The 27,155-nt window shown below is 46.5% G+C and overlaps 1 protein-coding gene across 1 annotated transcript in view; it reads left to right on the top strand.

Annotated features, from left to right (window-relative positions):
* Nucleotides 1-4,626: 4,626 nt before the first annotated feature.
* LOC138304349 (dynein regulatory complex protein 11-like) overlaps nucleotides 4,627-27,155 on the top strand; it is a 411,831-nt gene continuing 389,302 nt past the window's right edge. Inside the window, exon 1 of the mRNA XM_069244325.1 lies at nucleotides 4,627-4,768. Coding sequence (XP_069100426.1) covers nucleotides 4,758-4,768 — 11 coding nt within the window. The 5' untranslated portion in view covers nucleotides 4,627-4,757. The remainder of the gene's footprint in view (nucleotides 4,769-27,155) is intronic.

Below are 27,155 nucleotides of genomic sequence, written 5' to 3'. Positions count from 1 at the left end.
GCCTGTGTAAGAATTGTCAGAGCTCCCTATGGGTGGCAAAAGAAATGCTGCAGCCCATAGGGATCTCCTGGAACCCCAATACCCTGGGTACCTCAGTACCATATACTAGGGAATTATAAGGGTGTTCCAGTAAGCCAATGTAAATTGGTAAAATTGGTCACTAGCCTGTTAGTGACAATTTTGAAAGAAATGAGAGAGCATAACCACTGAGGTTCTGGTTAGCAGAGCCTCAGTGAGACAGTTAGGCACCACACAGGGAACACATACATATAGGCCACAAACTTATGAGCACTGGGGTCCTGACTAGCAGGGTCCCAGTGACACATAACAAACATACTGAAAACATGTGGTTTTCACTATGAGCACTGGACCCTGGCTAGCAGGATCCCAGTGAGACAGTGAAAACACCCTGACATACACTCACAAACAGGCCAAAAGTGGGGGTAACAAGGCTAGAAAGAGGCTACTTTCTCACATTCATGACTGAAAGGTCATGGTGCGCCGAATTACAAACTGTTATTGATTTCTGATGTGGTATATTGATATATTAATTGAGTATTGATTATTGATTACAATAGTTATTGATTGTTGATCTGAGCGACTCAACTGTTAAAGGATGAGGAGAGCCCGACTCGGTTAAAAGATTCACCGACCTCCAACGTGTCCAGGTACAGGTAATTTATAAGGGCTGGACGCGTTATCAACCTCAACCTGATAATCGGAAAATACGTGGTAGCCAAGAAGGGAGAAATTTACCTAGCCTTCATAGACTTGAGTAGTGCCTTTGACCGGCCCATAGATCCAAATTATGGAGTATTTAGTCGACCTTGGTCTGCCGCAGCCATGGGTTGATTTTTTATGGGCCCTTCATAATGATGTAAAGTCACTTGTCAGATTTGGTTGGGGAGGGGAGTGTACAGATTATTTTAGCCGTCCTAGGAGGGTCAGGCAAGGAGGTGTTTTAGCACCAAACTTATTTTTATTGTACATTAATGGACTAAGCTCCTTCTTGCCAGCGAAAGGGAAGGACATGCCACAGTGAAATCGAACCCTGTGCCATCCCTTCTATATGCTGATGATGCTGTACTCCTATCCTGTACCCCGAATGGGCTTAAGTGTCTGGTAGACCTATTTGTTACGTTTATGGACAATTTGGAACTGGTTACAAACATGACCAAAACACATTACAAGGCTAGTGGGAAGCGGATTAGCAAACCAAAACCCATTACTATCAAGGAGAAGGCAACTGCTAAGGTGGCTACAGGAGCCTCGCTGCTCCTGTGGATTGCTGTGTGATGAGGGTACTTATAAACCACAGAGGGTAACCCAAAAACCCGATCGGGCTGGGTAGAAGATAATCATTAAATACAACAATGCCCTAACGGGGAAAGATCGACAAATTAATTATATATCATATAACAACATAGGTGAAAACAAAAACACTATTTATTCATATAAATATATATATTAATTTATTTACTTATACATAAATATCAATTTAATATATTCATCCTATATGGACAACCCATCTAGTAAAACAACACACTAAAGAACAGATAGGGTGAGAAAAAGTGCTCGTGATAGATAGAAAGAAGAATACATATTCCAATGAATCAAAAACCTATACAAAAAACATTAAAAACAGTCAGTTGGTTCTTTTCAGTTTGCTGCATTAACTCCATTCCAAATCCTCAGAGAGTCTAAATCAATTCCTTTAATCCTCCAAAGATCCTCTGCAGAAACCAATCCAGACTATGATATATCCGTCGACGTTTCGACCCCTCTATACCTTGGGCCAAATCCCAGCTCCACAATGGGTCTTCTTCAGGACTAGTACGATGGGAGTCCCTTAAATATATCCTCAGACTTCTTCACTTCTTTTACTTGTCTACTTATGAGGAGATCATATCTAATTTTATCATTCCTCCTCATATACCAGGTCACCAATCAATTCCATTGCACTCTTCATTCACGTGTGAGCCTTCAGAAGACTGAGTGTTCACATGAATATATTAAATTGATATTTATGTATAAATAAATAAATGAATATATATACTTATATGAATAAATAGTGTTTTTGTTTTCACCTATGTTGTTTTATGATATATAATTAATTTGTCGATCTTTCCCCGTTAGGGCATTGTTGTATTTAATGGGTGTGATGAGGGTAGCAGATAGCGTTAAATAGGGATGTGATCAAGAACTGCCTGGGATGTGATTATGGCCCCAAAATGTCATAGTTTAGACACATTAAGGGTGTGGCAGAATCCTTGGAACAGCCCAAATTATTATCTGCTTCCTGCTTGCTTAACAAAGGCGATGCTAAGAAGGTTAAGGAATTGCATTTTAATCATGCTAGAGAGAAAAGAGAGAACATCATTTTAAGGAAACCTGCAGTGAGTTCTTTTGAAAACCACCACTGGCTCTAAACCTTATCTTACCCGGGTTAAACAACTCTGGGAAAGACCCATTCCCACAAACTTTCGCTTTGGGGAACATTCAATCACACCTTTGCTTTCCACCTGGGCAGTATGACCCAAATACTATTGAGCTCGGTCCTTACGGTAGCTGCTCCTTTCAGACCTTGGAACATCTGGTTCTCTTTTGTGAGTTTTGAGATTCCCCTTGTCAAAGGTTACTGCTGCCTATTCTTAAGTCAAGGGGCTCTTATCAATACAGACCAGCTTTTCTTTATTTGCAACTGCTGGGTGATAATGCAGTGTCCTATGCGTTTTGCTCCTACTTGAAAAATGCCTTATGCCGTAACAAAGTTATGAATTCTTAATCTGTAAAGGATTTTTATTATGTGGTTTTATGTTTTCATATAATATCTGCATCAATTTATTACATGCTAAATATGGTATTTTATGATGGTTTTATTATTTTATGATTATATATTTATTATCGAAATAAAGAAATCAATCAATCAAAACCTGAATAAAACAGTTTTAGTTTTAAAAAAAAATAATAATCCTATTTCTTACGTTATTAACGTTTTCTCTTTGTTTTGGTAGAAATCTATCTTTGTTATTGTTTGAAAAGTGAACTTGGGAACTGCTGCTGAATATTAGCGAGAGAAAAGGTGATGCGTAATCATGTGAACGTTTGTTGTAAGTTAACACTCACAGGCTGCAATATTACTGATTAAAATGATAGTTTGCAGCGCACAGTGGTGAACGAATTGAAAGCAAGATATGATTTCTCATTCCAGCATTTGCTATTGCTTCTCGAGGTTTTATGCACAGAGGCAAATAAGCACTGTTCTGTTAATATTAACAACATGTACCAGGAAAGAGTTGTTATATCTCTAATGAATGCACAACTGTCTTCTATTGTATAAGACCAGGTTTACAGATATTTACTCTGGATTTAGGGTGAGTTTTAGTATGGGTGCTGAAATGTGTTACGTCAGACATTTGTTAGAGGTCCATGGTCGAGATGCGTCTCTTAGCTGATTATACTTACCTCTCAAAGAACAATTCTCCAGTCCCTGCCTACATTCTCTGACCAAAAAGAGGTAAGAATGTTCATGTTTTAGACCATTAACCTTTGGCAATTGAAGGCACAGCAGTGACTGTGCAAAAGAAGTTGTGTGCCACTTGTTCATAATGAAAGAACTAAAAGTAAGGGTCTTTACTTCAGTAGATTCAAGTTAGGAATCTTTGGGTTTTACAATTTTAAATGTAGGAGGGTAAAGCGCAGTGCTTAATTTGTAAATAAAAACATGCCGGTGCCCAAAGCTCTCCTCCGAAAAACGCGGCTGCTGCAATTGAATGTGCGAGCACGGAATACTGAGGTAGCCTAATACTGAAGCCACCTCGTGCCTCTTTAATCAATTTACAGCCAGTCCCTGCTCTTTCGGCTGCTCTTGCGGCTTTCTGCTTTCTTCCTTTGTGGCGCTTTTTCGTTTTTCTCTTTCTCCGTCTTTCCCATATTTGTCTTTTCTCACATTAAATGCTTGAGATAGAAAAATAAGTGCCGGCCCTCAAAAATAAGTGCCGGTGCTCAGCACCGGAAACCACCAACACAAATTAAGCACTGGAAAGCGTATAAGGTGATAAGGTGTTGCCAGTGTCACCCCAGAGCTTTTCATAATGCAAAAGCCAAAACTATCCTTTTTAGTAATTGTTTTTCAACTGCATGTATGATAACGCCGAAGTTCCTAAATAAATCTATATAGAAGGATTAGGCTTTTTAGAGGGTGATAAAGGTTAGAAAAGTGGGCGACCCACTGAAGTTTGTGGAAACATTTTTTCAGGAGAGTGAATGATTGAAAAGAAGTGACCTTTATCAATTGAAGGGGAGTTGAGTTGACTGACTTGGCCCTGGCAGACCTGGGCACGGGGCAGTGGATACGTAGGGTAAATGTCGGTTGATTTGAAGCATTTGTTAGCTGCATTGGGGTAGCTGTATACTGGCTGCAGCAGTCACTCCATACATCCAGGAAAGCGATATGGGACATCAGAGATTCAATCCCTAAAGAGTGACGATAGAGCGTGTGACGCAACCAGTCAGAGCAGGGGCGGAGTCTGGGAGACAGGTTCAACCAATGAGAGGACAGCGCAAGTTGTTCCTGTAACAATGGTCTTACGGACCGGGACGTGTAACTATGGAAACTGTAAACAAGTGGCACGTACGAAAGAGCTCGAGAAGGGAGATACTGAGGAAGGCGGGTCTGGAAAGGAAGCAGATAAGGGAGAGACAAGAGTCCGTAGAGCTTCGGAGTTCACTCGGCGAAGATCAAATAGCAACCTGCCATGTCTCATAGGTGCGTGCTATACCTCAGAGACTGTGACTGACAGGATTGACCTCACCAATGATATGTCCCACCCCATAATTGATCCCGCTGTCCCAACCTCCTAGAAATCCCCGCCTGACTATCCCAGCATTCAAAGGGCGCTTGGCTAAACAAACACAAGTGCGTAAAGGTGTCATAAATCCACGGGACCTCTTGCCAAGTGCTGGAGGAATTATGGGCTGCTAGGGAACTCCTCTGCGGCAGGGCTGACCTGATAGGTGCTGGTGGGGGTTCTCTGCCTGGCTGAATAGCGCCCTAAAAGAATACATGTGTCATTTGTTACGTTTTGTACTACGCAGCTTGAAAGCTTCCGGGAATTGGTCCCATTTAGACTTCACAAATGAGTCGTGCTTTCCTGAGTATGGGTCATGCTCCATGGATTCACATAACTGCCATATTGTGTTATTTCTTCCGACAGAAGTGGCTTCGCGTTGGTTCCTGAGGCTTGTAGTTTTAGACTTTAACATAGTGCACACCAGTGGCGTAACAAAACTTGCCCCCGCCCCCAACCGCAGAGAACAGGGAGGGCCCCCCGTCTGAGTTCACTCAGTAGCTCTCACGCCAGGGTGCTGCGCTGAGGACCCATGAAGAGCGGGCTTTGGTACACCGCTGGTGCACACCGGTACAAAAATAGCAGCAGACCGTTGGATAAAAAGCCAGGCATAACTGACGGGGATACTCGTGAGCTGGGACTATTTGGAGCTATGTTTCTATTACGTAATTGATGTTAAAACAGTATTCAAGAACCGTTCTCAGCCGATACTTAATGCCTTCGAGGTTAACAAATAGTTGGCATTAATAATTGGGTTGTAACGTCAGTCCAGTGAAAAGGTACTACCTACATTTTCCCACATAAGTACTGCACAACGTGGAGACCTCTACAGAGATTGCGTTGTTGTTATTCCCAACCTAGGTACGATTTTCTGCAAATGATTGATATTCATTATCATGTTACCAACTTCTCTATTTTCTTCACGTATTTGAAGTCGTGGGAAGGTCTTGAGCAGGACAGAGGACAGACAGTTCTTTTTTGTTTGGGAGAATCCCACTAAATACAGGACGGTTTTCCAATATAGGACTGAAACCCTAGGGGATTACTCTCTCCAGCACCCCATGGCTCACCTACTCCCCAGAAGCACTCACTGACCCAACCCAAAACACATTCAACACCAGATCGTTACTTTCGGAAATAGATCCTCCTTACATGAGCAATCCTCCACCAAGACTTCTTCAGGCCCAGGACCTGAAATGGAAATGCAAAAGTGTAGGTATTCAGGAATGATGTACGTAGCATTTTCCGGGCCGTTTGCGACAAGAAAAAAGCATTTTGGTATGTACAAACCCTATTTTGCAATTCAGTAATCTATTTACTGAATTGTAAAATAGATTTGCGAGTTGCCATTTGGAAGGGGCATGCCGAGGGCTTCCCCTCCAAATAGCGAGTCACAGTGGTATGTAAGCTTGTTTTGCGACAGTGAATGCAGTGACAAAACGATCTCAGTTACCACCAACTTCAAGTTGTGAATGAGGTGTCAATGTTTTTTCGCGACCACTGCCTACTCTGGAAAAAACGAAAAGGATACTTTTTGTTTTTCTTTTTAAATGCTTCCTGTTTTCTTTTGAGGAAAACGGGCTGCATTACAAAAAAAACAAACCAAAAAAAAAATGCTTTATTTGTGAAGCAGTTCTAGACATGGTGGTCCACTGTCCCCAGCAGGCCAACATCCTTGTGAGTGCAGCCATTCCCAACGGGGTCACAAATTGCTACCTACCTCATGAATATTAATGAGGTAGGTCATTTGGGACCACATTGGGAGTCGCAAACAGTGTGCTTGACACTGTTGTACTTTTTTTTTGTGACCCGCAAAAGAAAATGGCATATATCTGCCCCTCAGTTTCTCCAAGTATCTGATTGCTACTGGGAAGAGCAGGTAGCCCTATTACAAATATTGCACCCCGGCTAAGAAGTGCAGGTACTCTCCCTTTCAATTTAAAGAAGTGCAGGTACTGAGTACCTGTTAGCACCTACCTGTTTAAAGCACTGCCTAGCAAAAAACTGACAAGCATGCTGAATGACATCCAAAGATTACTAGCCAGTATAGGTGGTGGTTACTTTTTTAGTGCATGTCATTGCTAATGTTGTTTAACAGTGTTTTCTTGGGGCCTTTGAATTGTATTCTCCTTTAAACAACTTTAAGAGAGTCAATTCTCTTGACTCTTTAAAAGTAGTTTTTGAAAGGTGTTGAGGTAGTAGGCATGTATGCCACATATATTTTATTATTATATATTTTGAAACAGAAACGACTCGCTGTAAAATAAATGTATAGTCAGCAATGTTTTTATTCTCTCAGTGTTTTAAGTAATTCTCTTTACCACTTCCTTCAGCTTTCTACACTGCATCCCTACTTCCTCCTTATCCAAGTTTTTTCCAGTTATTTGTTCCAACTTATGTGCTTTATATGTGCCCACAAAAGGTTGCAAGGCTAAAACTGATGATATTTGAAAGCAAGCTGATGAATGAATTACCACATACTTTCTAATTAAGCATTGTCTTAGAAATAGTAAGGATGCGGTTAATGCTTACTCTTGAGGGGTGCTAGTATGTAAGTTGCTGTCAATAATTTTATGGTTCAAGCAGTATAATAGATTCATAAAAAGAATCATCTTTTCTTTGCCTCCAGAAAAATGTGTTTCTTTCTGAATACAAGGGTAATATGACTTCTTATTTCAGTTGTAGCTCAATCTTACTGTGCATGTGTTGGAGGGCACAGGAATATTGGTGTGCAAGTTTAACTGTATGGCACAGGCACTGACTTGCTCACTTGATCACTTTGGATTGGTCTGTTTGTACATAGACTGAGTTTTACTTGGTCTTTAAATGGGTGGGAGAGTACATCATTGCCATTGTATACCAGCCATTCTCTTGCACAGAGTGGTATGCTGGGTGACATGAAGCAAAAGAGGATGTTCAGGTCCGTTGGTGAGACGTATGGCGTTGCATGTGAATGAAACAGGCATCCCTGTCTCAAGGAATCATTTGGTGGCATTTGCAGTGTTGGACTATCAGCATCAGCACAGGGAGGGGGGTGTTGGCTCTGGCCGATAAGGCTCAAGGTTCTGATCTTCACAGCTTGGACTGCTGATGATGGATCAGGACAGCAAAGGTCTGCATACATGGCCATAGAGATGCAAAAAAGAAACAGGCCGTTGGGGAGAAAACACCTGTCACAACCTACTAACATCATCAGTTCCTCCAGAAGACTTGAGTTCTTCTCTCTTAGCTTGTGATACTGATGCTGGCAATGCTGGATCTATGTGGCAAGGGAACATTTAAGGAGAGAGAGAGTGACTGTTAGACCAGCCAGTCAGTGGAACACCATCCTGGATCAGACCACTCCAATGCTGATGGTCTGTCCACGTTCTCCTACTTTAGTGATGAGAACTCCTAGGAGGTTGGGTAGTTCTTCCCATTTTCAGCTGGGGGGGGGGGAGGGGACACTTGTTAGACCTGTTAGCCTTAGGCTGTTCTTCCCCAAACCTTTTGCCTTCACCCCCTATTTTTCTGAATTAGCATTTGCTAGCTTTAGGGGTCTATGCACTGCTGGAAACTAATGCTAAAGTGCTTGTGCTCAGTCCCTATAAAATGGAACTTTGGTGTACACCTGATTGGAACATTTAATTTACTTTTACGTCCCTAGTAAAGATTTATACTGTAAGACCTGGCATCCTTGGTGTGGTTTCCCCTAACTTTTTGCCTCGGCTTCCCACGTTGTTGACTGTGTCCTGGACTCTGTTTTTGCTGTTTTTGTTACTCTAGGCACTTTACCACTGCTGACCAGTGCGAAAGTACAAGTGCTTCCTATGTGAAATTGTATGTGTAATTGGCTTTTCCATTATTGGCATATTTGATTTACTACTAACTCCTGAGTAAAGTGCACTAGAGCTGCCTAGGGTCTGCACATTAAATGCTACTAGTGGGCCTGCAGCACCGATTGTGCCACCCACATAAGTAGCCCTGTAAACATGGCTCAGACCTGCCACTGAAGTGCTGTGAGTGCAGTTTTTAAACTGCAATTCAACCCAGCAAGTGTACCCACTTCCCAGGCACAAACCTTCCGTTTTTGTACATGTAGGGCACCCCTAAGGTAGGCCCTAGGTAGCCCCATGGGCAGGGTGCAATGTATGTTAAAGGTAGGACATGTACTTATAGGGTTTACCATGTCCTAACAGTGACATACTGCTAACTTCATTTTTCACTGTTGCAAGGCCTATTTCTCCCATAGGTTAACATGGGGTTTGCCTTAAAGTGCAGCTTCCCTTTGAGAGCAGATAGAAATTTGGAGTTTGGGGTCTCTGAACTCACAATTTTAAAATACATCTGTCAGTGAAGTTGGTTTTTAGATTGTTAGTTTGAAAATGCCACTTTTAGAAAATAGGCATTTTCTTGCTTAAACCATTCTGTGACTCTGCCTGTTTGTGGATTCCCTGTCTGGGTCAGACTTACAGTTGGGCTGCTGTGAATCTCCTCTAGACAGTGGCACAAAGGGAGTTCAGGTGTAGCCTCCATATCCTGATGAGGCATTTGGGCTAGAGTGGAGGGAGGAGTGGCCACTTACACCTGAATGGGCTGTGCCTGCCCTCACACAGTGCAGTCTCCAACCCTCTGGGATGTGACTGGGGCCTGGCCTGGGCAAGGCATGATCCTGTAAACAACAGAGACTTTGAAGTTTGCCTACTTCAAAGGCAGAAAGGGTAATAAATATTAGACCCAAAACCCTAGACTTTAGATCACTTCTGGATTCAAGAGGAACCTCTGCCAAGGAGAAGAGCTGAGGAGAAGTGCTGCCTGTGACTGTGCTTTGTTGGGCTCTCCTGCAGTTGCTGCTTCTGCCTGTGAAAGGGGACAAAGACTGGACTTTGTTTTGCATTCCTGCTTGTGAAGAATGTCCACGGGCTTGTACTGAGCTTGCTTCCTGGTTTGAAGTCTCAGGGCCATCAAAGACTTCTGCCAGCACCTGGACTCTCTGCTGTGACTCATGCCCTGCCAAATGGTGCCCCATCAAGTCCCTGGGCCCTTGAAAGGTGAAGTTGGCAGAAGAAGGACTGAAATCCACGCACAGAACACCGCGTGGGGAAATTTTCGACGCACAGCCTGCAGTGCGGCTTAAAAACGACGCACCACCGCTTCGCGGCTAGAGTCAATGCTCCATCTGCATCACAGGTGAGAGATAGTCTCATAGATGCATCACGACTGGAGAAACGACACAACACCCGCTTGCGGCTGCTGATAAGGACGCAAACACCACTCAGTGTGTTTTTTTTACCACAGTGCAACCAGATTTCTCACTCATCGTCGCTGGGCGTCAAAGTCATCGTGATCCTGCGCGGATCCGAGGTGCCCTGTCTGGAAATCAACACGTTGCTCTCTTGCGAGGGAGAAAAACGATGCATCGCCTATCTGACCATTGAGGAAACGATGCACATCCTCACTTGCGAGTAAGTAATCGATGCATCGCTGACTTTTCAGATGCATGCTTGCCCTTGCTACCTTATTTTTGACGCAAACCAGGTACTTTGTGTAAAATCAACATCGCCATTGTTTCCTATGGAGTAAGACTCTTTTTACTTTGAAAATTCATATCTTGACTTGTGTATGTTGGATTTTTGTCATTCTGGTCTTGTTTGATTTGGATAAATATTACCTATTTTTCTAAACTGGTGTGGTGTCCGTTTTGTTAGTGTTTTCACTGTATTACTGTGGGAGTTGGTACAAATACTTTACACTTTGTCTCTGAGACAAGCCTGACTGCTTGTGCCAAGCTACCAAGGGGGAGAACAGGGGTTATCTTAAGTGTGTATCTCCATTTCCCTGACTAGAGTGAGGGTCCTTGCTTGGACAGGGTGCAAACACACTGCCAGCCAGAGCCCCATTTCTAACATATACCATATACTCAAGCCCCTCAAATTAAATCCTGCTAGTGGGCCTGTAGCACTTATTGTGTCAGCCTGTTAAGTAGCTCCTTAAAACATATCCCAGTCCTGCCATTGCTGCCTGTATACAGTTTTAGGCTTCCAATTTGACTTGGCAATATAACCCCCTTGCCAAGTCTAAAAATTCCCTTTTGATACATATGTCTCCCCAAAGATAAGCGCTAGACAGCCCATAGGGCAGGGTGCATTGTAATAAGAGGGTACATTGTAATTAGAGGAACCTCTTCGTTTTACATGTCCTGGTAGTGAAAAACTCATAAGTTAATTTTTGACTACTGTGAGGCCTACCTCCCATAGGGTAACATTAGGTAGCCTTAATTCATTTAATAAGTGCTAACATTTGATTAGGAGCTAGTAGGAAATTCATGTTTGGTGTCTGAAAAATTGTAATTTAAATTCCTCTGTTATGGTAAAGTCAGATTTTAAATCACAATTTTGAAAATACCACTTTTAGAAAGTTGGATATTCCTGCCTTGACTATTTGGTGCCTACAGATCACATGACTGACAGTCACACAATAGAGGGGTTAGGTGTGCCTGGATGGGCCATCACTGGCAGGATGGGGGAGGCAGATCTGGACACACTGGCAGTATGGGAGGTGGGGGCATAACTGGACACAGCCTCACTTATAGGTCAATAGACTGTGCCCTGCCTTCACACAAATAATTTTTCACTAGGCTATTGTGTCTGCCGAAGCAGAAAATTTCAAGCACTTCAAAGAGAGTCTTTAGAAACGTCTCCTACTTCAATTAAGGCACCAGGTATAGAAACAGAACCCTCAGACCCACTCTTCAGTACACATCTGGACCTATGGAAGACTCAGAAGAAGGACTACCATGGTGCTGTGCTGCAGGAAGGACTGCTACTCTGCTGCCTTGCTACCTGAGTGAGATTGCCTGGACCTTCATCATGAACCCAGACCACCAAAGTGACTCCAAGAGCAAGTTGGCTGGCGTCTTAATCAGAGCCTCAGGGACAATAAAGGCTCCAATCAACTTGAACCCTGCACCTGGACTCTGCCTGCTGTGAGTCCTAATGCCCTATGTGGTGCCACCCCAGTCTTGGACCCTTGTAAATGGGCCTGAATATGCTCTGCCAGCCCAGGTGTGGTTCTAGCAGAGCCAATGCAGCATGACCCATCGGCCAGTAGCTCATTGGATCCACTGCTGCATGACACATCAAGACGCAGGACTGTGTATCGTAGCCTCGCAGCTCCTTGAAACCGCCTCTGCGCAATGCATCCTCAATGCAGGATCTTGCATTGCAGAAATGCAGCTCTTCAGAATCACTACAGTGCGACACATCCTTAACATGAGACCTCGCAATGCTCAGCAACCAGGATTTGAGGTACTGTATACAGGGAGCTGAACATGTTCCCTCTATCTGGCCCGCACTCTTTCTCAATCACCCCGAGCTTGTGATTTTGTGCCAGTTCGACGCAACTAGGTAACCACAGTTGGCGCTTTGTGCTTTTAATCACTATTTTTCCCAAACCTTTAAAATTACATAAGTCCAGTTGGATTTTTGTCGTTTTGGTATCACAGTATTTATTAAAATGTACTCTATGTGTCTAAACTGGTGTGTGATTTTTCTTCTGTTGTGTTTTACTTTATTACTGTCTGTGTGGTGCATAAATACTTTACATATTGCCTCTCAGTTCAACCTGACTAATTTTGTGCCAGGCTACTAGAGGGTTAAGCACAGGTTATTTAGTGACTTTAATGGTTCACCCTGACAGGGAGTGTGGCTGTTGCTTCAGCAAGGAGTGCAACCCACTCAACCAACAATCACATTTTTCACAGCAACATTATCATTCTTGTAATGCATCTTGGGTCAGTCATGTGGTGCGTCTTGGGTGCCACCAGTCTTAAGGAGGATCCTTGTCTTCAGGCAACCAGTCTTCAAGGCTTTCCTTTGTAATGAGCATAAGCAGGCACACAAAGAAGATTACCTCCTTCATCGAGTAACTTGAGACTTTCTTCCTCAGCTTTAGAGTCCTATGTCGAATTTTAAAGGGATAGCCATAAAGCATGTCTTGTTCCGATCTTATCATCTGTGTTAGTGAGTAGAGCATTGCTAAAAGGTGAAATGGTTCTCTGGCTCACCAAGCCAGGTTATATTCAGAATTTGATACCTGACAGACCATCCATTTTGGTTTTATGAAAAACTTAAAAAAATGATTGGAATCAATTTACAAAGTGCATATTTCTAGCTGCATGACAGTCCTTTGGAAACTAGACATTCCTTAATTTGTGCAGTGTCTCAGTCAGACTCTATGGTGATGACCAGTATCATATAAAACTGCTACAGTCAAACCAGTCTTCAGCCAATCTGCACCTTGTGCAGTGGAAGCAGTTCACCTTCCTGGGATGGACACAGGATATGGGGGATTGCCGGTTCACAACTCTGCCCTTGTGTTCTGACTTAGTTCAAGTATTGTTTCTTGCAGGCCAAAATTCTTCTAATTCATACCTCTTCACATCAGTTGGGTGAATTCAGTGTGCCCCAAAGAAGGTTCTTTGCACTCGTGCGCTTTATCTTTATTATTGTGATATTTTAACTGGTATTGAAGCATGAGCTCATGGAAACCTCACTGTGTTTGCTGTTTCTGATGGATACAACTACCTGTGGATTCCTCACCTCATGAATACTCCCATGGCGCCAGCATTCAACGGAAATCTTCTTACTAGTCTCTGCACGTCGACGAGGACGTCACTGTCTCGCACGCGACGCCGTCTGACGTCATACAGGCAATAAGAGGTCCTCGACGACGTGCAGACGTCAGTTCCCTTTTTTCCGTGCATTCGAAACGGTTATCTTCGAGGGAGCAACTGTTACTCTTGCGGTTACAGTGTATATCTTGCTGCGTACTCTTTCTCTGTGGAAATAATGTCGCAGAGAAAGTCTGGATTTAAGCCTTGTCGTGAGTGTGGAGGCAAGATGTCGGTGACGGATCCTCATTCCGATTGCCTTTGGTGTTTGAGCTCCGACCACGACGTCTCGACTTGTGATTCATGTCAGCACATGAATCCGAAGGCCCTTAAAGAACGCGAGGCGAAGCTGTTTATGGCCAAGTCAAAGGAGAAGCATCACAAGAAAAAGTCTTCTCCAAGACATCGGCGTCATCGAGACTCCCGGCGCCGTAGAGAATCTCGGCGTCATTCAAGGGAGGCTCGTTCCAGGTCTCCGGATCGGCGCCGAAGGACATGGGAGGTCAGCCCCACGGTGACGCCGCACCCTTCGACGCCGTTGCCCTCTCCGGCGTCTCCAACTTCGCCTGGACAGGCGTCGGTGATTGAGGTATTGGAGCCTCAAGTGTTTTCTCCGGTGCAGACGCCGAGGCCGGCGTCGGGGTCGCCTCCGAGTCAGGCACCCCAGTATCCGGCTTTTCCCACCCCTGGAGCCGATAGTTCCGCATTCTTGAATGTGATGTATGCCATCTTCCAACAGATGGCTCCAGGGGGTGCTCCGGCTGGGCCTTTGGCCTTTTCTTTGGGTGATCCTGTGCCTCTTCGGCCGGCACCCTTTATGCCCTTTCTCCCGTTTGGGAACGTGGGCTCGGCGCCAGTGTCGGCGCCGGTGGCCGCTCCGGTGGCTTCGGAGGGATTGGCCCCAGGGATTTCCATCCCGTCGACCTCGAGATTTCGGCCTGTGACTCCGGTGGGTCCATCCGTTTCAACTGCTCTTCAGTCGGCGCCGAAGTTACCTGTGGCGCCGGATGCGGCGTCGGTGGCTTCGGAATATTGGCACCGATCTCCGACTTCGGCGGAGGTATTGTCGACTCCGCGGATTGAGCAACGACTGCATTCAAGGAGGCGTGCTCTCCGGGTACTAGAAGAGCAGGAGTACCAACGAGCCCTAGAGGAAGGAGAGCTAGAGGACTCGGGTGATGGGCTGCGTGGACTGGAGTCGGCCAGTGGGCTGGACACTTCCCCTGAGTGGGACCTTTCGTCCCCGGGGGAATATACCGAGGAAGATGCTTCCTTTCATACAGTGGTACGGAAGGCAGCTAGTTTTTTGGACCTGCCTTTGCCGGTGGTGGAGGCGAAACAAAACCTTTTGACAGAGGTGTTGCATCCGGCCTCAGCCGCGGCGGAGCCTCTATTACCTTTTAATGACGCTCTGCTGGATCCGGTTTTAGAGGTGTGGAAGAAGCCGGCATCTTCCCCAGCAGTTCACAGAGCCGTGGCCAGGAGGTATCGGACGGCTCCAACTGATCCTGGTTTCCTATCTAGGCACCCTACGCCGGAGAGCTTGGTTGTGCAGGCCTCCTGTTTGTCCAAGTCAGCGCCTGGTTCTTTTCCGACGGTGCCTGGGGACAGAGATTCAAAAAAGCTGGAGGCGCAGTCGAAGAAGATTTTTTCGTCCTGCAGTCTGGCATTAAAAGCCACCAATGCAACCTGTATCCTGGGGAGGTATATTCATGCTCTGATGGATGACATCTCCTCTTCGTTTACAGAGCTTCCCCAGGGTCTTTTGGATCTTTTCTCTGATGCCCAGGCTGCTGCGACCCAAATTATCCAGACGGGACTGGATACCACCGACTCGGTAGCCAGAGCAATGGGCACAACTGTGGTGGAAAGGAGACAGGCCTGGCTCCGTAACTCGGGCTTTTCGGCAGATGTACAGTCCACATTGTTGGATCTCCCGTTTGATGGGGACAAACTGTTTGGGGCTAAGGCTGATTCGGCCTTGGAACGGTTTAAGGAGAGCAGGGCCACGGCTAAGTCGTTGGGACTCCAAGCTCCTTCTTCCACGGCCTCTTCCAGATTCTTCAGGAGGTTTCGTGGATTTGGGCGTGGCTCTTCCTCCTCTTCCTTTCGGGGAAGATATCAGCAACCTGCCTCTTCCCATCCCTATAGATCTTTTAGGGGGAGGGGTAGGGTCCGCACCAGGGGAGCTTCTCAGCAGCACTCTGCCTCTTCCTCATCCTCTGGCGGGGTGCAGCAGGGGAAGCAGCCTTAGGCTTCCACCATTTCCCACTCACTCCTCTCCTGTAGGGGGAAGATTACAGCATTTTCTCACCAAATGGGAGACTGTTACGTCGGACACTTGGGTTCTCAGTGTTGTGGGAAAAGGCTACACCCTTCCCTTTCGGGAGTTTCCGCCCCTCATCCCGCCCCGCCCTTCGTATTGTTCACAAGAACACCTCCTGTTGCTAGAACAGGAGGTAGAAGTCCTCCTTTTAAAGGGCGCGGTGGAGTTGGTCCCGGAGCAGGAAAGGGGTCAAGGAGTTTACTCAAGGTATTTCCTGATTCCCAAGAAGGATGGTCGTTTGAGACCAATTCTGGACCTGAGGATCTTGAATTGGTTCCTCAAGCAGGAAAAGTTCAAGATGCTGACCCTAGCACAGGTGCTTTTGGCGTTGAATATGGAAGACTGGATGGTGTCTGTCGACTTGCAGGATGCTTACTTTCATATCCCGATACTCAAGTCACACAGGAAGTATCTCCGGTTTGTGGTGGGATCGCAACACTACCAGTTTGCGGTCCTTCCGTTTGGTCTTACTTCAGCACCTCGAGTCTTCACGAAGGTGATGTCGGTGGTTGCGGCAGAGCTCAGAAGGAAGGGGATAGCAGTATTCCCTTACTTGGACGATTGGTTGATCAAAGCCAAGTCCCCGGAGCTTGTGTTGCGTCATCTGCAGTCAACAACCCAGTTGTTGTTCGACCTGGGCTTTTCGGTGAACGAGCCCAAATCTCACCTAGAGCCCTCTCAGCGCCTCCTGTTCATAGGGGCAGTACTGGATACAACATTGGGTCGGGCCTTTCCTCCGCCTCAGCGGATTCAAGATATTCAGGATTTGGTTCCAATGTTTCGAAATGGAGCGGTAGTTCCAGTCCTCAAGGTCCTTCGTCTGCTCGGTCTTTTTGCCTCCTGCATTCTGTTGGTCACGCATGCTCGCTGGCACATGAGGGCTCTTCAGTGGTGCCTCCGAAGGCAGTGGTCTCAACACAGAGGGGATCTCGAGGGTACTGTCAAGATCTCCAGAGATGCTGCTGTGGATTTGAAGTGGTGGATTGCAAGCAACAATCTTTCACAAGGAAAGCCGTTCCAGCAGTCGCCACCAGTGGCCACAGTCATAACGGATGCTTCCACTCTAGGGTGGGGAGCTCATCTGGGGGATCTGGAGATCAAAGGTCTTTGGTCTCCAGAGGAACAGATTTTTCACATCAATCTGTTAGAGTTACGGGCTGTACGTCTGGCTCTCAAGGCCTTCCTCCCTTCCCTTCGTGGTCAGTCGGTACAGGTCCTAACGGACAATACTACCACGATGTGGTACATAAACAAGCAGGGAGGAGTGGGGTCGTACCTTCTCTGCAGAGAAGCTCTTCGACTATGGTCCTGGGCAAAGGACCATCGGATTTGCTTGATAGCAAACCATCTGGCCGGAGTTTTGAACGTGCGTGCGGACAGTCTCAGTCGCCACTTCTCGGCAGACCACGAGTGGCGTCTCCATCCAGATCAAGTCCGTTTAATCTTCCAGAAGTGGGGGTTTCCTCGGGTAGATCTGTTCGCCACTCGAGAGAACGCGCATTGTCCGTTGTTCTGCAGCCTTCAGTATCCGATGCAGGAAGCGTTGGGGGACGCGTTTCAAATGACCTGGTGCGGCCAGTTGCTTTACGCGTTTCCTCCCATACCCTTGATTCCTCGAGTATTGAGGAAGATTCGCCAAGACCGGGCTCTAGTAATCTTAATAGCTCCGGATTGGCCAAGGAGGGTGTGGTACTCCGACCTTCTCCAACTCTCAACGTGCCCGCCGCTCCATCTCCCTTTCAGGGCAGACCTCCTCTCACAGTCGCAGGGGCAGGTTCTACACCCCAACCTCCAGAGTCTGCACCTACATGCCTGGAGATTGAACGGGGCAACCTGAGTTCCTTCTCTCTCCCGCCTGAGGTAGTGGATGTTATATTAGCGGCCAGGCGACACTCCACTAAATCTATCTACGCTAATAGGTGGTCTAAATTTGTTGCGTGGTGTGGAGAGAGGCAGATTGATCCCTTACATGCTCATCTATCGGACGTTTTGTCTTTTGCTCTATCTCTGGCGCAGAAAGGTTGTGCAGTGGCTACCATTAAAGGTTATTTATCGGCCTTGTCAGCCTTCATATGTCTTCCAGACCAACCATCTTTATTTAAATCCCCTATTGTTATCAGATTCTTGAAAGGTCTTCTAAATCAATATCCTCCAAAGCCATTCGTTATGCCGCAATGGGATTTGTCCTTAGTCCTGACTTTCCTTATGGGGTCCCCTTTTGAACCTATGCATTCTTGCCCCTTGAGGTATTTGGTTTTAAAAACAGTCTTCCTGATAGCTATAACATCAGCAAGGAGAGTGAGTGAGTTGCAGGCCTTATCAGTAAAACCCCCTTATACAACTTTTTATGGGGATAAGGTGGTGTTGAGGACCAAGGCTGCTTTCCTTCCGAAGGTTGTTTCACCCTTCCATTTGGCTCAGGCAATTACTTTGTCCACGTTCTATCCTCCGCCTCATCCTTCCAAAGAGGAAGAAAGACTGCACCGTCTGGACCCAAAGAGAGCGTTGAGCTTCTTTATCGATAGAACAAGGGATTTCAGGCTGGAGGATCAGCTGTTTATTGGATACGTGGGCAAGAGGAGAGGAAAGGCAGTCCACAAGAGAACACTATCCAGGTGGGTTGTTCTTTGCATTAAAATATGTTACTCTTTGGCAAAGAAGGATCCTCCTGAGGGCATTAGAGCTCATTCCACCAGAGCTAAGTCGGCCACTTCGGCCTTAGCCAGAGGTGTTCCTGTGGTCGACATCTGCAAGGCCGCAACTTGGTCGTCCCTTCACACTTTTGCAAAACATTACTGTTTAGATTCTGAGGTTAGAAGGGACGGCCATTTTGCACGGTCAGTGCTGCAGGATTTCTTGGTTTGACCATTTAGGCACCCACCGCCGGGCGTGGTACTGCTTTGGGACTCTATTCATGAGGTGAGGAATCCACAGGTAGTTGTATCCATCAGAAGAACGAGTTACTTACCTTCGGTAACGACTTTTCTGGTGGATACATTAGCTACCTGTGGATTCCTCACGGTCCCACCCGCCTCCCCGTTGCCTTTATGGTCTTGCCAAGTAATCCTTGAGTGCGCTCCTCTTGGTCTTTGAGGGTGCAATAGATGTATATATAATATATTTATATATATATATGTATATGTGTATATATCTTTATGTATATACTTGGTGTGTGTATATATTTTAAAAGAGAGAGTTTTATTTATATATATATATATATATATATATATATATATATATGTACATAAAAAGATTTACAGTTATTCATACAATGTGGTGTATTTTACAATATAATGGATGTTGCCTTGCTCTTTCATTGCATTGCCTGGTTGTTCTCATGCACGTAAAAAATGATTGGTACTGACGTCTGCACGTCGTCGAGGACCTCTTATTGCCTGTATGACGTCAGACGGCGTCGCGTGCGAGACAGTGACGTCCTCGTCGACGTGCAGAGACTAGTAAGAAGATTTCCGTCGAATGCTGGCGCCATGGGAGTATTCATGAGGTGAGGAATCCACAGGTAGCTAATGTATCCACCAGAAAAGTCGTTACCGAAGGTAAGTAACTCGTTCTTCAGAGTCTTTTTGAATGATTCCGATCTGGGTGGACTCCTCGTACTGAGCCAGAGGAGGAAGTTGGGAGTAACTAGGGCTACTGAGGCGGCAGCCTCCTATTGGATGGTGTGACTTCAAAACGGAAAAGAGTGGCAATGATACCGCTCTCCTTAGCAAGGACTTTGCTCTCTTGCGCTTTTTAGGCTTGGCTTGACCACACAATTGTCTTTAGAATGCATGTGATCAACGGAAAAAAATCTTTACGAAGCATTTCTGAGAGATGGTATTTGGCTACTTCCACATGTTAATACTTTTAGGATCATAATTTGATTTAATAGAAGCTGTGTGCTTCCACTGAGAGATCGTGCTTGTTTTGCACTTTTTGCCTCATTGGAAAATGTATGCTTAGGACTGTGGTACTGAATTGGTTATGGTATCAAGTAAATGATAAATGCTGAAGGTCTTTTTACCATTGAGGTTCATGACAAAGTCAGTAGGTCTGACATATTTATTGTAAAAAGCTTATGTTACAGCCAGTAGGCTTTTACAGGGCCATTGCTATGACACTGAGTTATAGCCCTTAGAAACATATTTTGTTACATGGAATCTCACAGGTGACAGGAATAGACAAAGGTTTTAATGGCAGTTACCCTCTCTGACAAACCTGTGGGACAGAATATTTGTAATCTGAGAATCATTGTTAGACCCTCCTAAGAGGGGATATATATTGGTTTTCAAACTGCAATTATATTCATGTGTGTTATATTGTGACTGTATTCCTAATGGTTATATTCCACTAAAGCTTATATGCAATACAGTAGACCCCAGTAGGTTATGGTGAAAAGTCACTGATTATGTCAATAGTCCATATTGATTCATTGGGAAGAGTTTTCTCAAATGTTGAAGTCTGTTACTTGTTACTTGGAATCATCTCACATATTACGTTCATATGCAAGAGTTTCTTTCAGTGTTGATTATCCAAGATGCTCTTGATAACGTGCAACTCTTGGCAGGCTATTATATTCTTGCTGCTCTAAGTCTTTTAGACCAGTGGCTCCCAACCTGTGGTCCGGGGACCCCTGGGTCCGCAAAGCCCGCCTCAGGGGGTCCGGGCCTACTTAGAAAATGAAATGATATTAACAGATTAGGGGCCAGATGTAGGAAAGCATTTGCGAGTCGCAAACGGCAAAAATTGCCGTTTGCGACTCGCAAATCGCATTTTCCTATTCAGAAATGCTTATTGCGAGTCAGGACGACTCGCAAAATGCATTTCAGAATCGCAAATAGGAAGGGGTGTTCCCTTCCTATTTGCGATTCGGAGTGGTATGCAATACCATTTGCGACCGCATATGCGGTCGCAAATGGTGTCGCAGTTACCATCCACTTCAAGTGGATGGTAACCCACTCGTAAATTGGAAGGGGTCCCCATGGGACCCCTTCCTCTTTGTGAATGGACCCCAAATTATTTTTTCAGGGCAGGTAGTGGTCCAAGGGACTACTACCTACCCTGAAAAAATACCGAAACTAAAGGTTTCAGATTTTTTTTTAAGTGCAGCTCGTTTTCCTTTAAGGAAAACGGGCTACACTTAAAAAAAAAAAAACTGCTTTATTTAAAAGCAGTCACGAACATGGAGGTCTGCTGACTACAGCAGGCCTCCATGTTTGCGAGTGCCTATAGTCGGTATGGGACCGCAATTTGCGACCCACCTCATTAATATTAATGAGGTGGGTCTCTGCGACCCCATACCGACTCGCAGACGGTGTCTGAGACACCGTTCTGCATTGCAAATTGCGACTTGCAATTTGCGAGTCGGAAGGACTCGCAAATTGCAAGTCGCAATTTGCAATTTTCCTACATCTGGCCCTTGGTCCCCAGCTTTCAGTAATGACTCAGTTGGGAGGGGGGTCCCCGGATTCCAATAACGATTCAGTGGGGGTCCCTGGCATCCAGTAATGATAAAGTGGGGGTCCACAGAAGTCAGAAGGTTGGGAACCACAGTTTTAGACAACATAAGTTATCAGATTCTCCTGGCTCGGCTTGCTGATCTAGGGATACGAGATGCTGGTTATGCATGGTTTGCAAATTTTCTCAGTAACAGAACATTCCAGATTTATTTTCTACTGTGTCAATCCACTGCTTAATTTGAGCTGGTGTTTGCAGAGCGGGGCACCAGCACTTATTTCTGAGAGCCGGCGTTTATTTCTCTGCCGCAAGCATTTACTGCGAGCAAAAGACACATATGGAAAAGACAGAGGAAGATAGAAATTCAAAAAGCGTCAGACGGGGAGAAAGCAGAAAGCTACACGACTCGGCTGAAGGGGTGGGAGTGGCTGTGAAATGGATTAAAGAGGCCGGAGATGGCTTCAGTATTACGCTGCCTCAATATTCTGTGCTCGCACATTGAATTGCAACAGCCGTGTGTTTCTGAGGAGAGCTTTGGGCAATGGTACATTTTTATTTACAAATTAAGCACTGTGTCAATCCTCTAGCAAGCCTCACCTGTGTGAGGTCTACCAGGGCTACGTCATGTTATCATTATTGCTTAATCTATATATAATCCACTGGCCCATCTGATTCATTTATTTGGAGTCTCTCTTTTTACATGCAGATAATACCCAAATTGTAATGAAGGTAAGAGGTGATCGTCATTCAGTTGCAGGCCATCTACCTGACTGCCCCTCTAATGAATGAATATTAACCATCTGTTACCTAGTGGTGATATCATAGAGATTGTTTGTCTCTCTAGGCTTTTTGAAAATTACCTTTGTGGCCATCTTATTTGATTTTTGTATATTGATGTGAGTATTTACTCTGCAACTGTGCATACTCGTGTACTCATCAACACTATAGGAGATATCTCCCATGACGAGGGGGGCATTAGACAGTTTTCACTGCCCCTTACAGCCAGGGGTTTCCTGACAGTGATGGGCACTGAAAACTGACATCTATGTTCGCCCATCTAATTTAGGTGGATGTACATAGAGGTAAGCCTCAGACAGCCCTTACTCCATCGGGCCATCAAAAGCGTGTAACAGTGATGCAGACAGAGTAGTCTCTGTCGTGGTTACACCTATGATCCACCCACATCTGAATTCGGCACCTTTGGGATGGAGTACCCTTACCACCAAGATTTAAATGAGCCCCTTGTATACCTCACCATTTTTGCACTTTTGAAGCCTCTCTTTGTGCTCCCAGGCTGAGTTGTGCAAGACCAGGCTGAAAGAGAAAGTTGTCCAGATGTAGAGGGGTGGGAATAGGGCTGCTGAGATAGTGTTTCCTAGTGAATGTAATGGTTTAAAGTACGTCTTATGAGCAACATGATTAAATAGTGCTTTGTGCAAAAGTCCATACGTGGGGTGTTAGGCTGTTCACATATGTGGAAGTGTACTGGTAAAATCTGCTGCTTTTATTTTCAATTAGAATTTAACCCCTTCACTGCCAGGCCTTTTTCCCCTCCCGTGCCGAGCCTTGTTTTGGCTATTTGGGGCAGTTCGCGCTTAGGCCCTCATAACTTTTTGTTCACATAAGCTACCCACGCCAAATTTGCGTCCCTTTTTTCCATCATCCTAGGGATTCTAGAGGTACCCAGACTTTGTGGGTTCCCCTGAAGGAGACCAAGAAATTAGCCAAAATACAATGAAAATTTAGTTTTCAAGGGTAGGTCGCTCCCCCTGCCGCTGCAGCTCCTCCAGGTTCCTGAGTTCCTGAGACCCACCCCACAGTAAGTACCCCCCACCTCCCAGCCCCTCGTTCTGCCCCGCGCTACTCACCCTCTCTCCTGCTCCTGCTTCTTTTCCTCTTTCCTTCTTCTCTGTTCTTCCTCCTCGCTCCTCGTCTGTATTCTTCTTCTGTACTTCTATTCTCCCCGTCTTCTCTCCTCTTCTCTTCTTCCTCATCTTCTGCTGTGGTATTCTGCACCCTGTTTCTTCGTTTTTTGTATCTCCCTCCGTGTTCTTCTGTGTTCTTCTGTGTTCTTCTGTGTTCTTCTGTGTTCCTCTGTCTTCCTCTGTCTTCCTCTGTGTTTTTCTGTCTTCCTCTGTGTTTTTCTGTCTTCCTCTGTGTTTTTCTGTCTTCCTCGGTGTTCTTCTGTCTCCCTCTGTGTTCCTCTGTCTTCTTCTGTCTTCCTCTGTGTTCTTCTGTATTCTTCTCTGTTCTTCTGTACTCCTCTCTGTTCTTCTGTGTTCTTCTGTGTGTCTTCTGCTCTTCCGGTCTTCTGCTCTTCCGGTCTTCAGTCCTTCCGGTCTTCTGCTCGTCTGTTCTTCTTTTCTTCTGTTCTTCTTTTCTTCTTGTCTTCTTGTCTTCTGCCTTCGGCTCTTCTGCCTCCTCCGTCCTCTTCTCCCCGCGCCTGCCCTCCTGCTCCTGCCTCATCCCCCTCCCCCACTCGCATCCCCCCCTCTATCTCCCCTATCTAACCCGTTCACTTTCTACCTCCCTCACTCCTCCTATCTACCTATCTCTCCATCTCTCTATCCCACTATCCAACTCCCTCACTCTCCACCTCCTCCTATCTTCCTATCTCTCTATCTTTTTCCCTATCTATCGATTTCTCTATCTACCTTTTCTCTCTATATTTCTTTATCTCTCCCCCCCTCCCGCCACCCCCTCTATTACCTATCTTCCTATCCCCTCACTCTACCTCTCACCCTCACCCACCTCTACAACACCCCCTCCCCTATCTTCACAACCCTACACCTATCTTTCTCCCTAATCTCCTAAACCTCCTAACACTCTCCCCCCTCCACCCTTAAACCCCCCTCCCCCAGCTCTTCTCACTCTACCTGTCCCCCCCCTCCCTCGCGCTTTCCCGCCGCGACCTCCTGCACGCCCCCGCCCCCCAGCTCCCATTCGCCCCCAGCTGACCCCTCCCCCCTCCTCCTACCTCATATGGCGGCCGCTGCGCGACAGTGGTAGCGACCCTTGACCCAAGGGTAGGTCGCTCCCCCTGCCGCTGCAGCTCCTCCAGGTTCCTGATTTCCTGAGACCCACCCCACAGTAAGTACCCCCCACCTCCCAGCCCCTCGTTCTGCCCAGCGCTACTCACCCTCTCTCCTGCTCCTGCTTCTTTTCCTCTTTCCTTCTTCTCTGTTCTTCCTCCTCGCTCCTCGTCTGTATTCTTCTTCTGTACTCCTATTCTCCCCGTCTTCTCTCCTCTTCTCTTCTTCTTCCTCATCTTCTGCTGTGGTATTCTGCACCCTGTTTCTTCGTTTTTTGTATCTCCCTCCGTGTTCTTCTGTGTTCTTCTGTCTTCCTCTGTCTTCTTCTGTCTTCCTCTGTCTTCCTCTGTCTTCCTCTGTCTTCTTCTGTCTTCCTCTGTCTTCTTCTGTCTTCCTCTGTGTTTTTCTGTCTTCCTCGGTGTTCTTCTGTCTCCCTCTGTGTTCCTCTGTCTTCTTCTGTCTTCCTCTGTGTTCTTCTGTATTCTTCTCTGTTCTTCTGTACTCCTCTCTGTTCTTCTGTGTTCTTCTGTGTTCTTCTGTGTTCTTCTGTGTGTCTTCTGCTCTTCCGGTCTTCTGCTCTTCCGGTCTTCTGCTCTTCCGGTCTTCAGTCCTTCCGGTCTTCTGCTCTTCTGTTCTTCTTTTCTTCTGTTCTTCTTTTCTTCTGTTCTTCTTTTCTTCTTGTCTTCTTTTCTTCTGCCTTCGGCTCTTCTGCCTCCTCCGTTCTCTTCTCCCCGCGCCTGCCCTCCTGCTCCTGCCTCATCCCCCTCCCCCACTCGCATCCCCCCTCTATCTCCCCTATCTAACCCGTTCACTTTCTACCTCCCTCACTCCTCCTATCTACCTATCTCTCCATCTCTCTATCCCACTATCCAACTCCCTCACTCTCCACCTCCTCCTATATTCCTATCTTCCTATCTCTCTATCTTTTTCCCTATCTATCGTTTTCTCTATCTACCTTTTCTCTCTACCTATTTCTCTATCTCTCCCCCCCTCCCGCCACCCCCTCTATTACCTATCTTCCTATCCCCTCACTCTACCTCTCACCCTCACCCACCTCTACAACCCCCCCTCCCCTATCTTCACAACCCTACACCTATCTTTCTCCCTAATCTCCTAAACCTCCTAACACTCTCCCCCCTCCACCCTTAAACCCCCCTCCCCCAGCTCTTCTCACTCTACCTGTCCCCCCCCCTCCCTCGCGCTTTCCCGCCGCAACCTCCTGCACGCCCCCGCCCCCCAGCTCCCATTCGCCCCCAGCTGACCCCTCCCCCCCCCCTCCTACCTCATATGGCGGCCGCTGCGCGACAGTGGTAGCGACCCTTGACCCAAGGGTAGGTCGCTCCCCCTGCCGCTGCAGCTCCTCCAGGTTCCTGAGTTCCTGAGACCCACCCCACAGTAAGTACCCCCCACCTCCCAGCCCCTCGTTCTGCCCCGCGCTACTCACCCTCTCTCCTGCTCCTGCTTCTTTTCCTCTTTCCTTCTTCTCTGTTCTTCCTCCTCGCTCCTCGTCTGTATTCTTCTTCTGTACTCCTATTCTCCCCGTCTTCTCTCCTCTTCTCTTCTTCCTCATCTTCTGCTTTGGTATTCTGCACCCTGTTTCTTCGTTTTTTGTATCTCCCTCCGTGTTCTTCTGTGTTCCTCTGTCTTCTTCTGTCTTCCTCTGTCTTCTTCTGTCTTCCTCTGTGTTTTTCTGTCTTCCTCGGTGTTCTTCTGTCTCCCTCTGTCTTCTTCTGTCTTCCTCTGTCTTCTTCTGTCTTCCTCTGTGTTCTTCTGTATTCTTCTCTGTTCTTCTGTACTCCTCTCTGTTCTTCTGTGTTCTTCTGTGTGTCTTCTGCTCTTCCGGTCTTCAGTCCTTCCGGTCTTCTGCTCTTCTGTTCTTCTTTTCTTCTGTTCTTCTTTTCTTCTTGTCTTCTTGTCTTCTGCCTTCGGCTCTTCTGCCTCCTCCGTCCTCTTCTCCCCGCGCCTGCCCTCCTGCTCCTGCCTCATCCCCCTCCCCCACTCGCATCCCCCCCTCTATCTCCCCTATCTAACCCGTTCACTTTCTACCTCCTTCACTCCTCCTATCTCTCCATCTCTCTATCCCACTATCCAACTCCCTCACTCTCCACCTCCTCCTATCTTCCTATCTTCCTATCTCTCTATCTTTTTCCCTATCTATCGATTTCTCTATCTACCTTTTCTCTCTACCTATTTCTCTATCTCTCCCCCCTCCCGCCACCCCCTCTATTACCTATCTTCCTATCCCCTCACTCTACCTCTCACCCTCACCCACCTCTACAACACCCCCTCCCCTATCTTCACAACCCTACACCTATCTTTCTCCCTAATCTCCTAAACCTCCTAACACTCTCCCCCCTCCACACTTAAACCCCCCTCCCCCAGCTCTTCTCACTCTACCTGTCCCCCCCCCCTCCCTCGCGCTTTCTCGCCGCGACCTCCTGCACGCCCCCAGCTCCCATTTGCCCCCAGCTGACCCCCCCCCCCCTCCTACCTCATATGGCGGCCGCTGCGCGACAGTGGTAGCGACCCTTGACCCAAGGGTAGGTCGCTCCCCCTGCCGCTGCAGCTCCTCCAGGTTCCTGAGTTCCTAAGACCCACCCCACAGTAAGTACCCCCCACCTCCCAGCCCCTCGTTCTGCCCCGCGCTACTCACCCTCTCTCCTGCTCCTGCTTCTTTTCCTCTTTCCTTCTTCTCTGTTCTTCCTCCTCGCTCCTCGTCTGTATTCTTCTTCTGTACTCCTATTCTCCCCGTCTTCTCTCCTCTTCTCTTCTTCCTCATCTTCTGCTGTGGTATTCTGCACCCTGTTTCTTCGTTTTTTGCATCTCCCTCTGTGTTCTTC

Source organism: Pleurodeles waltl, chromosome 7 (assembly GCF_031143425.1).
Source record: "Pleurodeles waltl isolate 20211129_DDA chromosome 7, aPleWal1.hap1.20221129, whole genome shotgun sequence".
In the NCBI taxonomy this organism is placed as follows: Eukaryota; Metazoa; Chordata; class Amphibia; order Caudata; family Salamandridae; genus Pleurodeles; species Pleurodeles waltl.
Note: the sequence above shows the minus strand (reverse complement) of the source record. Positions and strands in the feature narration are given on the sequence as shown.